The 16587-nt window shown below is 37.3% G+C and overlaps 1 protein-coding gene across 1 annotated transcript; it reads right to left on the bottom strand.

Annotated features, from left to right (window-relative positions):
• Nucleotides 1-1733: 1733 nt before the first annotated feature.
• On the bottom strand, nt 1734-16562 carry LOC125257742 (protein NLRC3-like). Its single transcript, XM_048174390.1, has 6 exons — nt 16513-16562; nt 14131-14181; nt 13541-13633; nt 5780-7561; nt 1841-2014; nt 1734-1791 (listed from the first exon to the last, which is right to left on the bottom strand). Exons 1-6 carry the CDS (start codon nt 16560-16562, stop codon nt 1734-1736), a joined length of 2208 nt encoding a protein of 735 aa, XP_048030347.1.
• Between the last annotated feature and the right edge of the window lie 25 nt (nt 16563-16587).

Genomic DNA, 16587 nt, shown 5'->3' with positions numbered 1-16587 from the left:
CGTTTAGCGGTGCTTCTCAGCACTCGTTAGGAGTTTTTCAAAATGGTTAGATGCATTAAAAAGATGAGATTCTAAGCTTTAAAATGATATCTATTTTGTGTTATTCAACGTTGGAAAACGAACATGGATGGGTCCAGGAACATTGGATACACACTGCATCCCGGAGAGATGAGAGACATGTTTTTAGCCAAGTATGTTAAATCATTCCGTGAGTAATATCTTGTGATCAACGCAATATATTATATTGATTTTGGATTCATTTTAATCTTGAGAATCTGCTTTAAATATTGATGTGCCATTTTGTATGATCTGTGCATTTTTCATGAAGTTATGAGCACGTGAAATATACATACTTGTATTCAGTTAGCGGCTGGGCTGTTTTTGTTGTAAACGCATATTTCTCAGACTAATTAGAGGGTGAAAACAACGCAACAGAAGCATGTTGGAGGCTTGATATGAAAGTTTAAAGTCTATGGATTTGTATGCAAAAAGAATTTTTGTGCTACCTATATGGATTCAGTTTTTATTGGCTTTTAAAGAGAGACACGCAAATGGGAGCGCCGACGCTCCATCCGGTTTTAAGGGGTTAAAAGATGTAATATAAGTCTAAGGTGTCCCCTGAATGTGTCTGTGAAGTTTCAGCTCAAAATACCCCATAGATTTTTTTTTAATTCATTTTTTTAACTGCCTATTTTGGGGCATCATTAGAAATGAGCCGATTCAGGGTGTGTGGCCCTTTAATTCTCGTGCTCCACGCCCCAAGAGCTTGCGCTTGCCTTAAACAACATAAAAAAAGTTCACACAGCTAATATAACCCTCAAAATGGATCTTTACAAAGTGTTCGTCATGCAGCATGTCTAATCACGTAAGTACAGTGTTAATTTTGATGTTTACATTGATTCTGAATGAGTTTGAGGCTGTGATCCATGGCTAACGGGTAATGCTACACTGGTGGAGAGATTTATAAAGAATGAAGTTGTGTTTATGCATTACTGCAAGTGTTTAAAAATGAAAATAGTGACGGCTCTTGTCTCCGTGAATACAGTAAACGATGGTAACTTTAACCACATTTAACAGTACATTAGCAACATGCTAACGAAACATTTAGAAAGACAGTTTACAAATATCACTAAAAATATCATGTTATCATGAATCATGTCAGTTATTATTGCTCCATCTGCCATTTTTTGCTATTGTCCTTACTTGCTTACCTAGTCTGTTAATTCAACTGTGCACATCTAGATGTCTGCCCTTGTGTAATGCCTTTCATAATATTGGGATCATGGGCTGGCATATGCAAATATTGGGGGCGTACACCCCGACTGTTACGTAACAGTCGGTGTTATGTTGAGATTCGCCTGTTTTCCGGAGGTCTTTTAAACAAATGAGATTTATATAAGAAGGAGGAAACAATGGAGTTTGAGACTCAGTGTATGTCTTTTCCATGTACTGAACTCTTGTTATTTAACTATGCTGAGGTAAATTCAATTTTTGAATCTAGGGCACCTTTAAGAATGTTTAGATATTTGAACTGCAAAACAAGACAAAAATACTGAGTATGAAATTTATTTTATGCAGTGAAGTCCTAAAATTGACATCAAAGGATTTAGTCCAGGGTTCCTCAAATCCGGATCTGAAGAGCCGCTGTCCTGCAAAGTTTAGCCCCAACCCTAATCAAAGACACCTGAACAAGCTAATACAGGTCTTCAGAGTTACAGGAAGGAGAATTTTGATCAGGGTAGAGCTAAACTCTGCAGGGCCATGGTCCTCCAGTGCCAGATTTCAAAAACCCTGATTTAGAAGACAAAAACATGTCTGACTATGAGAGAGATGATCTTACCAGAGTTTCTCCAGTTTACAGTCAGGATCTTCCAGTACAACAGAGACAAGCTTCACACCCGAATCTTGTAGTTTTCTATTATCCAGATTCAGTTGTTTCAGCTGTGAGGGGTTTAATCTTAGAAGTGAAGTCAGAGCAGCACAATCTTTCTCTGTGACACCACAATCACTCAAACTGTAGAGAGATGAAAATCATACTTGTTAAACACTATGAACTGAAAACAGAAAGCAATAGGAAATAGAGAAAAAAATAGACAATTTGTTGATGGAGTAAAGAAAGGTCACCAAAAGATGGCATTCTCTAAAAATTACACAGGAATCTTGAGGTCATGGTGCCACCGATTGCAATGGGAGAGAGAGTTATATGTAAATGAAAGACAAATGGGACATGGTATGGACTCGGGATAACAAACTCTCAGTGTGGAAAAGAACAAGACAGACATGACATTTACATCATAAAATTAGCCCAACTAACTCCATGCTTTGCTCTAATTGTAAGTCCATGAAATTGCATTCTTGGGCTAGATTTGGAGTTTGATTTTTTTATCATTAATTCTTGGCCTCCCTTGCAGGTGAAAAATATGCTACAAAAATATTCGATTTTTGTCCATTACTGCCAGGAAAACTACTTTATAGTACTAGATCAGAGATAAATCACTCTTTTTCTAGCATAAAATTAAGACAAAATATTCCCATGACATGAATTTTACAACCATCAACTGATATATCAAACACAATAGCCTTTTTATAATATTTTGTGCTTTATTATGTCATATTATACACGATTTATTATACTATTATGTAGGGGTGTGACGAGACAGGCATCTCACGAGACGAGACGAGACGAGACAAGACAAGATTTTTACACTATTTTTAAGAAATCCTCAATGGTGAAATACATGACTAGAAAAAATATTCTGCAGGTGTATTTGAAATGTTTTAACTAATCATCTTGTAATGAATGTCATTTCAGTTCTACTTTCTGAGTGTGAATTACCATATGCAGTAAAAGACAACAATACTCAAGTACTGTAAAAGGTTTTGCCACAAACTGATTTCAGTCTCTTCAGACCTTACTGTACATGATTTATGAGCTTCTACAACTTTTGACCTCCTAACTGAACTCCTTTCCACAAACTGATCATAGAAATAAAAACAGTATAAATAAAACACTTTACAATGAGGTCTCATTTATTAACATTAATGTATTAACCAACATCAACTAACAATGAGCAATATATTTGCTACAGTATTTATTAATCTTTTTTTATGTTAGTTAATAAAAATAGTCATTCATTGTTATTTCATAGTTCACAGTGCATTAACTAATGTTAACAAATGAAACCTTATTGTTTGTGGTTAATAAGATTAAGAGAAAACTGTTATTCATTTTTATGGTAACACTTTACAATAAGTGCAACCATAATCGCACTCTCTCAATATTCAAAGTGCAAATAAGACCAAATTTTTCTTTAATGCAGAGCTGAGATATGGTTACAACTACACAGCCCAGCCTAAAATAGCTTTCATATTGAGAGATATCTGTATTCATCAGGGAGCCGCTTTCAAAATGCGAGGTATTGAAATCGCGTTTGAATGCACGCTCGCGTTTACTTTCACTTTCAGCGATCGCGCGTTCTCTGTAAATATGGAACGGCGGCGACCGTTATCCAACTGAATTAAATGTTTTTTATTTAAATACAAAGCAAAATGAAAGTGGAGGCGTAATGTAAACGTAGCGGTGGCATATTCTTTCCTAATCATCCTAACACTGTCATGGAAACATCAGGAGACTACTTTTCGCCTCGACGAAAAATCTCGTCACAGTTTAGTCTCGCGAGATCTCGTCACACGAGATCTCGTCACACCCCTACTATTATGTCATATTTATATATTTTGACTTTGCCCTATATAGTCTTTGGCTCTGTCTAGTTGATGTTGTTTCCCTCTATTATAAGAGTTTGGCTGTGTGCATGTGTTTTAAAATGTTTTACTGTTATAGTAATAATAATACAAACCCGATTCCAAAAAAGTTGGGACACTGTACAAATTGTGAATAAAAAGGCATGCAATAATTTACAAATCTCATAAACTTATATTTTATTCACAATAGAATATAGATAACATATCAAATGTTGAAAGTGAAACATTTTGAAATGTCTGCCAAATATTGGCTCATTTTGGATTTCATGAGAGCTACACATTCCAAAAAAGTTGGGACAGGTAGCAATAAGAGGCCGGAAAAGTTAAATGTACATATAAGGAACAGCTGGAGGACCAATTTGCAACTTATTAGGTCAATTGGCAACATGATTGGGTATAAAAAGAGCCTCTCAGAGTGGCAGTGTCTCTCAGAAGTCAAGATGGGCAGAGGATCACCAATTCCCCCAATGCTGCGGTGAAAAATAGTGGAGCAATATCAGAAAGGAGTTTCTCAGAGAAAAATTGCAAAGAGTTTGAAGTTATCATCATCTACAGTGCATAATATCATTCAAAGATTCAGAGAATCTGGAACAATCTCTGTGCGTAAGGGTCAAGGCCGGAAAACCATACTGGATGTCTGTGATCTTCGGGCCCTTAGACAGCACTGCATCACATACAGGAATGCTACTGTAATGGAAATCACAACATGGGCTCAGGAATACTTCCAGAAAACATTGTCGGTGAACACAATCCACCGTACCATTCGCCGTTGCCAGCTAAAACTCTATAGGTCAAAAAAGAAGCCATATCTAAACATGATCCAGAAGCGCAGGTGTTTTCTCTGGGCCAAGGCTCATTTAAAATGGACTGTGGCAAAGTGGAAAACTGTTCTGTGGTCAGACGAATCAAAATTTGAAGTTCTTTTTGGAAAACTGGGACGCCATGTCATCCGGACTTAAGAGGACAAGGACAACCCAAGTTGTTATCAGCGCTCAGTTCAGAAGCCTGCATCTCTGATGGTATGGGGTTGCATGAGTGCATGTGGCATGGGCAGCTTACACATCTGGAAAGGCACCATCACTGCTGAAAGGTATATCCAAGTTCGTAGAACAACATATGCCCCCATCCAGACGTTGTCTCTTTCAGGGAAGACCTTGCATTTTCCAGCTTGACAGTGACAGACCACATACTGCATCAATTACAACATCATGGCTGCGTAGAAGAAGGATCCGGGTACTGAAATGGCCAGCCTGCAGTCCAGATCTTTCACTCATAGAAAACATTTGGCGCATCATAAAGAGGAAGATGTGACAAAGAAGACCTAAGACAGTTGAGCAACTAGAAGCCTGTATTAGACAAGAATGGGACAACATTCCTATTCCTAAACTTGAGCAACTTGTCTCCTCAGTCCCCAGACGTTTGCAGACTGTTATAAAAAGAAGAGGGGATGCCACACAGTGGTAAACATGGCCTTGTCCCAACTTTTTTGAGATGTATTGATGCCATGAAATTTAAAATCAACTTATTTTTCCCTTAAAATGATACATTGTCTCAGTTTAAACATTTGATATGTCATCTATGTTGTATTCTGAATAAAATATTGAAATTTGAAACTTCCAAATCATTGCATTCTATTTTTATTCACAATTTGTACAGTTTCCCAACTTTTTTGGAATCGGGTTTGTAATAATAATAATAATAAAGCATTAAAGTGGATCAAAAAAACTAATTCATTTGTAATATTAAACTCGTTTGTTTCAAACTAATCCTGTTGAAGACTAATCATGTTGAAGACATTGGCTGGCAGTTGTTTTAATGCAAGTTTGACTCCAGCTTGTATTGTTTCTCAATCACATCTCCCCTTCATTATTCCCATCAATAAAATAACTACTATAATATGCTACTATATTGCTCCAATAACTGATACAATAAATCTTTGGTTGTTTTAAGATTCATTTAACTTTTTTTGATTTTCTTTTGTTTTAACAGTAAAGTGATTGTTCTCACTGATACTTACTGAACTTTAATCACAGGTAGCAGCCTTTGAAGAACCTTCAGTTTTTCAGATTTATTGTTTTCTCCAACAAATGTATTAATATCAAACTCATTCAGCTTCTTCTCTGATGTCAACAACACAAAAACTACAGCTGACCACTGAGATGAAGAGAGTTTGGCTTCAATTATTGTTCCAGATTTCAGATACTGTTGTATTTCCTCCACTAGTGAATGATCACCCAGTTCATTCAGACAGTGGAACAGATTGATGGATTTCTCTGGAGAGTCAATGGTCCTGATCATCTCCTTGATGTACTCAACTGTTTTTTCATTTCTGTCAGATTGGCTTCTTCTCAGTGTCATTAGTCCCTGTAGGAGAATCTGATGAGAATCCACTGACAGACCCAGAAGGAACCGCAGGAAAAGGTCCAGATGGCCATTTTTACTCTGTAGAGCCTCATTCACAGCTCTTTGATGGAGCTCAGAAAATGTAAATTGTTTAAACAAGTCCCTAAATATAGACAACAAACCTGGTTTGGTGACTGGGTCAAATAGATTTCTGTTGTTGTTTGTGAAGCAGAGGTGCACATATAAAGCCGCTAGATGTTCCTGAATGCTCAGATGAACAAAGCAGAAGACTTTCCCCTGATACAAGCCTGACTCCTCTCTGAAGAGCTGAGTGCACAATCCTGAGTACATTGATGCTTCTGTCACATCAATGCCACACTCTCTCAGATCGTCCTCATAGAAGATCACATTGCCTTTCACAAGCTGCTGAAAAGCCACTTTCCCCAGTTTGAGGATCATGTCTTCATCTGTCAGTTTCTTCTTATAGTCCTTCTCATGTTTGATGTTGGTCTGAAGGATCAGGAAGCGTGTGTACATTTGAGTGAGAGTCTTGGGAATCTCTCCACTCTCTGCTTCAGTCAACATCTTCTCTAGAACAGTGGCAGAGATCCAGCAGAACACTGGGATGTGGCACATGATGTAGAGGCTCCTTGATGACTTCAGGTGTGAGATGATTTTATTGGCCAGACTCTGATCACTGATTCTCTTCCTGAAGTATTCCTCCTTCTGTGGATCATTGAAGCCTCGTACCTCTGTCACTCGATGGACACACTTAGAGGGGACGAGATCAGCTGCTGCTGGTCTGGAGGTGATCCAGATGAGAGCAGAGGGAAGCAGATTCCCTGCAATGAGGTTCATCAGCAGCACATCCACTGAGGCTGATTCACTTACATCACACAACCTCACATCGCTCTGAAAATCCAGAGACAGACGACACTCATCCAAACCATCAAAGATGAACAGCACTTTATATTTGTCACTGGATATTTCCATTTCTTTTGTTTCATGGAAAAAGACATGAAGAAGACCTGAAAGACTGAATGTTTTGTACTTCATCAAATTGAGCTCTCTGAAAGGTAGTGGAAATATAAGCTGGACGTCCTGATTCACTTTCCCTTCAGCCCAGTCTAGGATGAACTTCTGCACAGAGACTGTTTTTCCAATGCCAGCGACTCCCTTTGTCAGCACAGTTCTGATGTGTTTGCCTTGTCCAGGTAAAGGTCTAAAGATGTCATTGCATTTGATCGGTGTGTCCTCTGTTGCTGCTCTCCTGGATTGTGTCTCAATCTGTCTCACCTCATGCTCATTACTGATCTCTCCACTGTCCCCCTCTGTGATGTAGAGCTCTGTGTAGATCTCATTCAGGAGTGTTGGGTTTCCCTGCTTTGCTGTTCCTTCATACAGACGCTCAAACTTCTTCATCAGATTTGATCTAAACGTGTTTAGGACTTCATGGCTGTAAAATTAAAACACCATGGTATTACATGAGTTAAATATAAAGATAAATATATAGAGTGAAATTTATTTTTTGTTTTCTGCATCATAAGACAAATAACATATAGGGTACAACGGGGCTAAAGGCACCTTTGATTTTATTTTCATCTAAACCATGAGATAGCACAAAAACTTGCTGCAGCACTTTCCAAAACATCTGCTTTTCGCTCTGCACGTGGATATTCGGCTGATCTTTGACACGATTGTGGACAGCAGCACAAAGTTGATTCTGTGCTAATTTGATCTAATATTTGATATTTTAAAAATGTTGTAGATTTAAGTAGTAAATGAGAATCACTAAAATTACTGATTATAATTTGAGACAAAGGTCTTGTTAATGATTTCTGGTTTAGTTCAAGGTAATTCAAGCAACATTTTTTCAATAATGGAGAAATATGTAAAAGTGTGGTATTTAGCGTAAAAGCACTGCTTGCTGACTTTTCCATTTGTTGACATGACATGGTTAGATTCAGATGGTAAATAGCATATATTAAGTTGGGTGTCCACCTTAGAGATAATCACCATATTTCTAATGAAATCATGATATTTAAAAAAAAATGTATATTTTAATCACATTTAAAGGAGATACTCAAAATTCCATTGACTCTTCAATATATATATATATATATATATATATATATATATATATATATCCTTTTTGAATGATTGACATGAGTGATTATAATAAGAGTGATAATCAATAATCAATATGTAACCTCTTTTATTATTAAAATGATTTGAGTGATTTCTTTCATATACAACCATAGTATGATTATGTGGCTGTTGAAATGTCCTTTTCAGAAGATCTGCTGATATCTGTGTCTTTGTCTGTTCAATTGGAGACACTCTCAACATGTATCCAGCCATAGATCTATGTTTCTATAAAACCCTGGACAACTAGGTCACAAAGGTCACCCTAGTAGCTGGACTACGTGACTCTTACTCATTTCAGAGTGCTATTCTCTCTCTATGTACTTCTCTAAAGAATAAAGATGAAAATAATACGTACTTCTCATCAGAACTAGAACATGTTATCTTATGTTTTGAGAAACCTTCCTGTTTATAGTTGGAGCCTGGGCTGACTTCAACCTTGGAGAAACCTTGGATCTTCGCTTAGCCAATCAGAATCATTTTTACCTTAGTGATGACGTAGTTAGTAGACTCTGTTAGAGTATAATTGGTGTGAAAATGTGAATGTATACAGAGCGGCCTACAAACTCCTTGTGAGCTGACTTCTGCTAATGAAACTGCAAACTATTCTTCAGTAAAATTTCTTCAATTGATTGCATCTCTGACTCCTGGTCTTTCATTCGACATATCTGGTCAAGGGTCCTAAAACTGTTTATCCCCAACAATATCATATCATAAAGTATCATTTATTATTTCAACTGTAAATATATTAAATTATTATGGGATCTTCTTCAATGCTTTCAGAATCTTTTAAAATAATTTCATTTTCATATTTTAATGAGTATATTTATTGAACAATTGTGAACTATTTATCTATCAAAATAAACTGAAAATAGTACAAACTTAGCTAAAGTTATTGTTTTGAACAAGTATTTAGACATGATTAAAAACATATTTTAGCTAAAGTATTTGTATCAATACTCTGTGCCTTTTACCCCATGCTGGTGTGCCTTTTACACCGTGTGTGGAGTACTAGCGTCTAGTATTAATATCATAAACACAAATACAAAAACACCATAATATTAAAATGTCAATCATGTCTTTTAGAAATGTTATACCTGACATCAGTCCGTGTATCATCATTCTTGAAATTTATTGGATGAGGCATAGACACACAGCTGGGCTCTGGTTCTGATCTCTCCGTCTGAACTGAACTGTAACAGAACAGATTTAATTTGTTTTGATGATCATCATCATAAGATCTTCAGAGGTTTTTAATGAAAACCCCTTGAGTAGGGTTTAGACATTGTTTTCTAGAAATTTAATTTAAAACAATGTATAAAAACCAGTGTTGGAGAGTATTTACCTACATGTAGCGGTGCTACTAGTTTAACTACATTTTTCAGTAGCTTGTATGTAGTTCAGCTACTTTTTAAAACAGTGTAGCTTTTCCAGGAGTTAGCCTAACTACTTTTTCCAGCAAGTAGCGGTGTAGCGCGACCAAAAGCTACAAGCTACATTCCGTTTTGCGTTCTGTGATGCATTGAAGCAGCACAGCGTCTTCAGATCACGAACTAAAATCGTGCATTACCGCCATCTATTGTTATATCACGCATCTTGCGGCTTTATCAGTTCATCAGCAGTTCATCGAGAAGAGATCGCTTGATGATTATATAAAGGACAGGAGTGGGTTCACACTGCACACATCGATTAGTAAAGGTTACGCTTAATTTATAAACAAATGATTAAAACGCCATCTGTGTCGAAGACTTCAAGCAAATACAGGTGAATAATAGCCTTTTTAAATGGATTGTCCTGCTTTATTGCAGTCTATATCAAATGTATGTGAACTATTTTATTACAGTGGTGACCCACCTTAGTCTAATCTGTCCCGCCAGATTTTATAATGAACATAAGATCACTAACGCGGTGTTTTGCGTCATTGCATAGGCAAAGCATCCGTCAATTGAACAGAAAACAAAATCGCGATGTAGTTTAGTGTGCTTATCACACGGCAAAGGCTGATCTAATAAAATCGGTTGTTCGGGTATAAGAATGTTCACGCGAGAAGCGCATGATTTGCGTCTCAAATCTTCATCACTGCATGTGCTGTGAGTTTAACCTGCATTTTTCTGTGTATCCAATTTAAGTTCCGGCTCAGTATAAGTGCAGGTCCAGTTCCAGAATCAAATTGAGGGTGTTTCTGAATTAGAGGTGCTACAGAGGATGTTTTTGACGACTGAGAAACCAAAGACGGTTAGTGAGTTTTTGAAATGAGCTCATACGTGAGAACAATCCCCCTCCTTCACAGCTCATTTCGAGGGAATGCCTCCCAAAACTCGTGCTCGAGTATTCGAACACAAGTGTTTGTTTACCACCGGCATTCGCTGTGTTGTGTTAGTGGATTCATTATGTCGGACTCACCGCAGGTAACTCATAATCTGCAGTTGTTACTCCTGTCTCCTGACAAAAACATTGCATGCGGCGCCTGTGGAAAGTTACTGGAGCGTGCACGTCTCTCACAAGGAACGTCATGGCAGTGATTGACAAGCCAGAGGGCTTCTTACTATCTGTCCATGTGTAGAAGATTTCTAATCTTGTCTATCTTCTCTTAGTCAATCAGAATCATTTTTACCTTAGAGATGACGTAGTTAGTAGACTCTGTTAGAGTATAATTGGTGTGGAAATGTGAATGTACGCAGAGCGGCCCACGAACTCCTTGTGAGACCTCGAGCTGACTTTTGCTGATGAAACTGCAAACTATTCTTCAGTAAAATTTCATCAATTGATTGCATCTCTGACTCCTGGTCTTTCATTCGACATATCTGGTCAAGGGTCCTAAAACTGTTTATCCCCAACCAGGGGCGGATCTACCGGGGTGGCACGGGGTGGCAACTGCCACCCTAAGAAAAAGCTTTGCCACCCCATCTGCCACCCCAAAATTATCAGAGAATAAAATAGAAAATGTTAGCAGTGTATCAAGTACTACTGCTTTTCAGCAGCGGCGCTTCAATGTGATGACATAAAAAAGACAGTGTATTGCAAAATAATAGCAAGAAAACACGTCTTTCAATAAGCTGCATGACGGTTGCACGCGCACGCAGCGCGCATAGTGTAGTCCGCTTCATTAACAAATGACTCTTATGAACCGGTTCTTTGGGAGTCAAAAACACAGCGTAGCCAAGTTCACGTATGAATTGTTTTTTCATTTGTTTGTGAATCGGAAAATTACTGCTTCTTGGCTAACTCAGAAGTCCTCGAATTTTCGTTATTTTTGCGAGCTGATTCACCGACCGCCCGCTCCACTTTCATCATGGGCTTTTTGCCATCCGACGAAACGGTAACATGAAATCAATAAGAAGATCCCGATCACAGAAACTAGTTAGGTAAGAATCTAAATGTATTTTATCTTTTCTCTATTTCTAACACATTATAAGTGATTCATATGGCCCAATTTCCCAAGCCATTTGTTCAGTTCTCAAAACAAAGACACATTTTACAATGACAAAATTAGGTAGCAAAACTGATGACAGACCAGTCAAAATCTAAAAGAGAGCTGAATGAAAAGTTTACAGGGGTTTTAAACTTATACACCAGTACTTTAGATGAGGGAAATTTCACTATGTACAGTTAACTGGAGCAAGTTGTACACCCTCAAACATGTGATTGTCAACTTTCTCTGTAGCCATTTGTACTGTATTTTTGCAGAACTGAGAAATGACTGCCTAGGGATATAGTCTTGTGTCAGAGGACCAATACACTGCTATAGTACTCTATATACTCTATATACTGACAGTATATTGTATTGTGCTGCATACTACTGCAAGATCAATTTATAATAGTAAAATAAAAAAGAGAAAAAATCATTGCTGTATTTTACTATATCTGTAAATTGATTTTTGTATAGTGTAGTGTAGTGTAGACAGTGAGCTGCAAAATAATTCCTGAATCCCAGTAAGAAGTATTTTTGTTACAGTGTTATATGAATTGATCTCACTAGTGTTCACTGGGCAGTGCAGTAGTCTGTGTATTTGTTACGTTTTGTGTGTCATCTGAGGCCAAAGTTTGATTTTGTCAGACAAGAATAAGTTTTTGACTAGAACATTTTATTTTGACCTGGAAGTTTGAGGTTTGTACAAGTTGGTGCATAGTTTTGTGATTGTGTTTATAGTTGTGAGAAAATGTTTAATTGTTTCATTTCAACTAGACTGAAAAGTTTGAAAGACACATTTATGCTGGCTTGTCATAAAGCCAACTTAAAGTCTTGTTTAAAAAACATAAATAGTTTGATCAGTTAGGCCAGAATATAGATGTTCTGGGTGATTGCTAAAGTGTTGCTAGGTGGTTGCTATAGGCTGTTGCTGCAATTGCTGGGGTGTTGCTAGAGTATGTAGTTGATAGGGTGCTCTGGGTGAACACACACATTCCCACCTCTGTTAATAACAGAAACTCAAAAAATTGTGTGCAAAAAACAAGTTTTTGTTGTTCTTTAACTTGCACTAAAACATGTGATTTATGCCATTGAAGTAGCCTGTGTAATATTAATAAAACTGCTCATCTCCTTTAGTGATACAAGCTCAGACTCATTTTGAATCTGTTGATGTTTTTCATATAGTGCCTTTACTTGGTGCCATGATGAATATTGAAATCTTATTTATTTTTAATTTTAAACGGTATACAGGACTACTTTGTGGTAATACAATATTTGCGAACACAATTGTGTATGTCAGGCCATAAATCTCCAAAAATGCATGGATGCTTGCTTTGGTGTTGCCACCCCTCATAGACCTCATGCCACCCCTTTGCCACCCTATAAATAATTTTCTAGATCCGCCCCTGTCCCCAGCAATATCATATCATAAAATATAATTTATTATTTCAACTGTAAATATATTAAATTATTATGGGATCTTCTTCAATGCTTTCAGAATCTTTTAAAATAATTTCATTTTCATATTTTAATGAGTATATTTATTGAACAATTGTGAATTATTTATCTATCAAAATAAACAGAAAATAACTTAGCTAAAGTTATTGTTTTGAACAAGTATTTAGACATGATTAAAACATGTTATTTTAGCTAAAGTATTTGTATCAATACTCTCTGTCTTTTACACCGTGTGTGGAGTAAAAGGCCCTTGCCACCTCATACATTTATACAATTTTTAAACAACATTTATTAATGTTGTTTAAAAACAACATTTATTAATAAACAACAATTATTAATGTGTTTGAATTATGATGATCTCAAATCAACAATAAAATAGAATAAACAGTTTAAAAATAAACTGTTTACCTGACACCAGCATACCTGCTTTCATTACAGTCCTCTAGTTGATTCATAGACTGGTCATTCTTCTCACAGATGGGTTTTGTTACGGCTGATCTCTGTGGCAGGATTGGCCTTAAACATCATGAAGAGAATCAAGAATCAGACACAGGTGGATTTTTGCCTTTTCGGCAATATGTGTAGTAGATGATAATATTGTGGTCCCAGAGATTATCTGAGTAGAAATAATGTTTTCTACCAACAACAGGACTAATTTCATAAAGTTTAATAGTATTGCATTGATTCCATTTGTTGGCTATTTTGGAGGAGTCATTTTAAAGGAGGTTATTGTGTTTGAGGTCTGAGGACAGAATATGGCATCTTTTGAGCTCTGAATATAAGGCCTCCTCAGTATCAGCACCTGCTGCTCATTACCTGGAAGTGTAAATTGACCTACACTCATATGTCTCTCATCAGGTGAAGACAACGTCTAGTATTAATATCATAAACACAAATACAAAAACACCATAATATTAAAATGTCAATCATGTCTTTTAGAAATGTTATACCTGACATCAGTCCGTGTATCGTCATTCTTAAAATGTATTGGATGATCAATAGACCTGTCACACCTCACAGACACACAGCTGGCCTCTGGTTCTGATCTCTCAGTCTGAACTGAACTGTAACAGAACAGATTTAATTCATTTTGATGATCATCATCATAAGATCTTCAGAGGTTTTTAATGAAAAGCCCTTGGATAGGGTTTAGACATTGTTTTCTAGAAATTTAATTTAAAACAATGTATAAAAACCAGTGTTGGGGAGTATTTACCTACATGTAGCGGCGCTACTAGTTTAACTACATTTTTCAGTAGCTTGTATGTATTTCAGCTACTTTAAAAACAGTGTAGCTTTTCCAGGAGTTAGCCTAACTACTTTTTCCAGCAAGTAGCGGTGTAGCGCGACCAAAAGCTACAAGCTACATTCCGTTTTGCGTTCTGTGATGCATTGAAGCAGCACAGCGTCTTCAGATCACGAACTAAAATCGTGCATTACCGCCATCTATTGTTATATCAAGCGTCTTGCGGCTTTATCAGTTCATCAGCAGTTCATCGAGAAGAGATCGCCTGATGATTATATAAAGGACAGGAGTGGGTTCACACTGCACACATCGATTAGTAAAGGTTACGCTTAATTTATAAACAAACAATTAAAACGCCATCTGTGTCGAAGACTTCAAGCAAATACAGGTGAATAATAGCCTTTTTAAATGGATTGTCCTGCTTTATTGCAGTTTATATCAAATGTATGTGAACTATTTTATTACAGTGGTGACCCACCTTAGTCTAATCTGTCCCGCCAGATTTTATAATGAACATAAGATCACTAACGCGGTGTTTTGCGTCATTGCATAGGCAAAGCATCCGTCAATTGAACAGAAAACAAAATCGCGATATAGTTTAGTGCGCTTATCACATGGCAAAGGCTGATCTAATAAAATCGGTTGCTCTGGTATGTTCACGCGAGAAGCGCATGATTCGCGTCTCATATCTTCATCACTGCATGTGCTGTGAGTTTAACCTGCATTTTTCTGTGTATCCAATTTAAGTTCCGAAAAAAGGCCGACGAGGACCAACTTCAGCCGACGGTGCGGAACAATAGAGAAAACTTAAGGCCGGAACACACCGGCAGTTTTTCTTCGTCGGCCGACTAAGTTTTCTCTATTGTTCCGCACCGTCGGCTGAAGTTGGTCCTCGTCGGCCTTTTTTCGGCCGATTCGAAATGTTGAATCGGCGTTGGAGCTCGTCGGTCCGTCGGGCCATCTGATCATTCTGATTGGCTGCTCAGCTACTGCCGCCTGCTGTTTCTGAAAGGCATTTCATCTCACGCAGGCGCAGAACTGATGTGCTGCTTGGCCGTCGGCTGTTTAGCGTCGGTTTGGTGTGTCAGGGCAACTTTGGACACAAACGCTGCCGACGTGAGCCAACCCTGCAGTCTGCTTTCGTCTCCACTAGTTCGTCGGCGTCGGATTGGTGTGTTCTGGCCTTTAGTCGGCCGACGAAGAAAAACTGCCCGACGGCCGACCGTCGGCTTGGTGTGTTCCGGCCTTTAAGTGCAGGTCCGGTTCCAGAATCAAATTGAGGGTGCTTCTGAAATCAGTGAGGGTGTATAGTAAAGTGCAGATGTAATGTGTAAACAAAGGCTCCACCATAATAAGAATAGCAATTTATAGTGAGACATTTAAGATTTTAAGTCATTTTACAAATAATTGGAATAGAATTTCAAAAATATTGATACAAAAATTCTGCATTTACATTGCTTATTATTCTTATTATTGCATATGTTTGTCCCGTGCCGTATGTCCCGTGGTTATGGTAGAAATTTTGAGCATGAATCCTAGTGCATTTATATGTATATCTCTTCTGAAACTGCAGAGTGCAATTGGTGGTCGGTCCTCTCGTATCATGAAAAACAAAACTTAGCCTATATTAAAATTCTGAATGTATTATATATAAAGCGTGCAAAGGGAGTCAGTGTGAGATATAGGCTACATCTGAGTAGCCTATTGTATCTTTTGATATAGTTTACAAAATAAAACAGTACGCTTTGAAATCATAATTGTAGTGCATTGCTTTGTTTTAAACCCCAGACATCTTACTTAAACATTCTTCAGTTATAGTTATTTGTAATAAGCTATGTCATTACAATGATTATGTCATTTGATAGTATATTTATACATACATACTCTACAAATTATAATTTGTAGAGTAGCTAACTACTTTTTCAAAAAGGTAGCTTGACTTTAACTAGGCTACTTGAATTTATGAGTAGCTTGTAACTTGTCAAACTACAGTTTCAGAGTAGCTTCCCCAACACTGATAGAAACAGAATGTCATAAAAAAATTACGTTTTTTAATTGTTTTGGAGACAGACATATATTAGCTGACAGACATAGGCTATATTTTATTATATAGCCCATAGAAGGGTTTTAATATGTTTATTCAAAGTACCTGCATCCTGGAGAAAAATCTTCATCTCTGGATGTTTGTATGTCATCCATAATGAAGCTGAACAGTTGAAACAGT

The sequence above is a fragment of the Megalobrama amblycephala genome, linkage group LG22 (assembly GCF_018812025.1).
Source record: "Megalobrama amblycephala isolate DHTTF-2021 linkage group LG22, ASM1881202v1, whole genome shotgun sequence".
NCBI lineage: Eukaryota > Metazoa > Chordata > Actinopteri > Cypriniformes > Xenocyprididae > Megalobrama > Megalobrama amblycephala.
This window is presented reverse-complemented; position numbering and strand designations above follow the sequence as displayed.

What these genes read in the sequence shown, in the direction of transcription:
- LOC125257742 (XM_048174390.1), bottom strand. Translation starts at nt 16,562, where the DNA reads ATGGATGACATACAAACATCCAGAGATGAAGATTTTTCTCCAGGATGC. An exon ending in GAGGACTGTAATGAAAGCAG is followed by an intron (nt 7,562 to 13,540) that starts GTATGCTGGTGT and finishes TTAATTTTACAG; the next exon opens with CCATGAAGTCCTAAACACGT. An exon ending in CTACCTGTGATTAAAGTTCA is followed by an intron (nt 2,015 to 5,779) that starts GTAAGTATCAGT and finishes ATCTCTCTACAG; the next exon opens with TTTGAGTGATTGTGGTGTCA.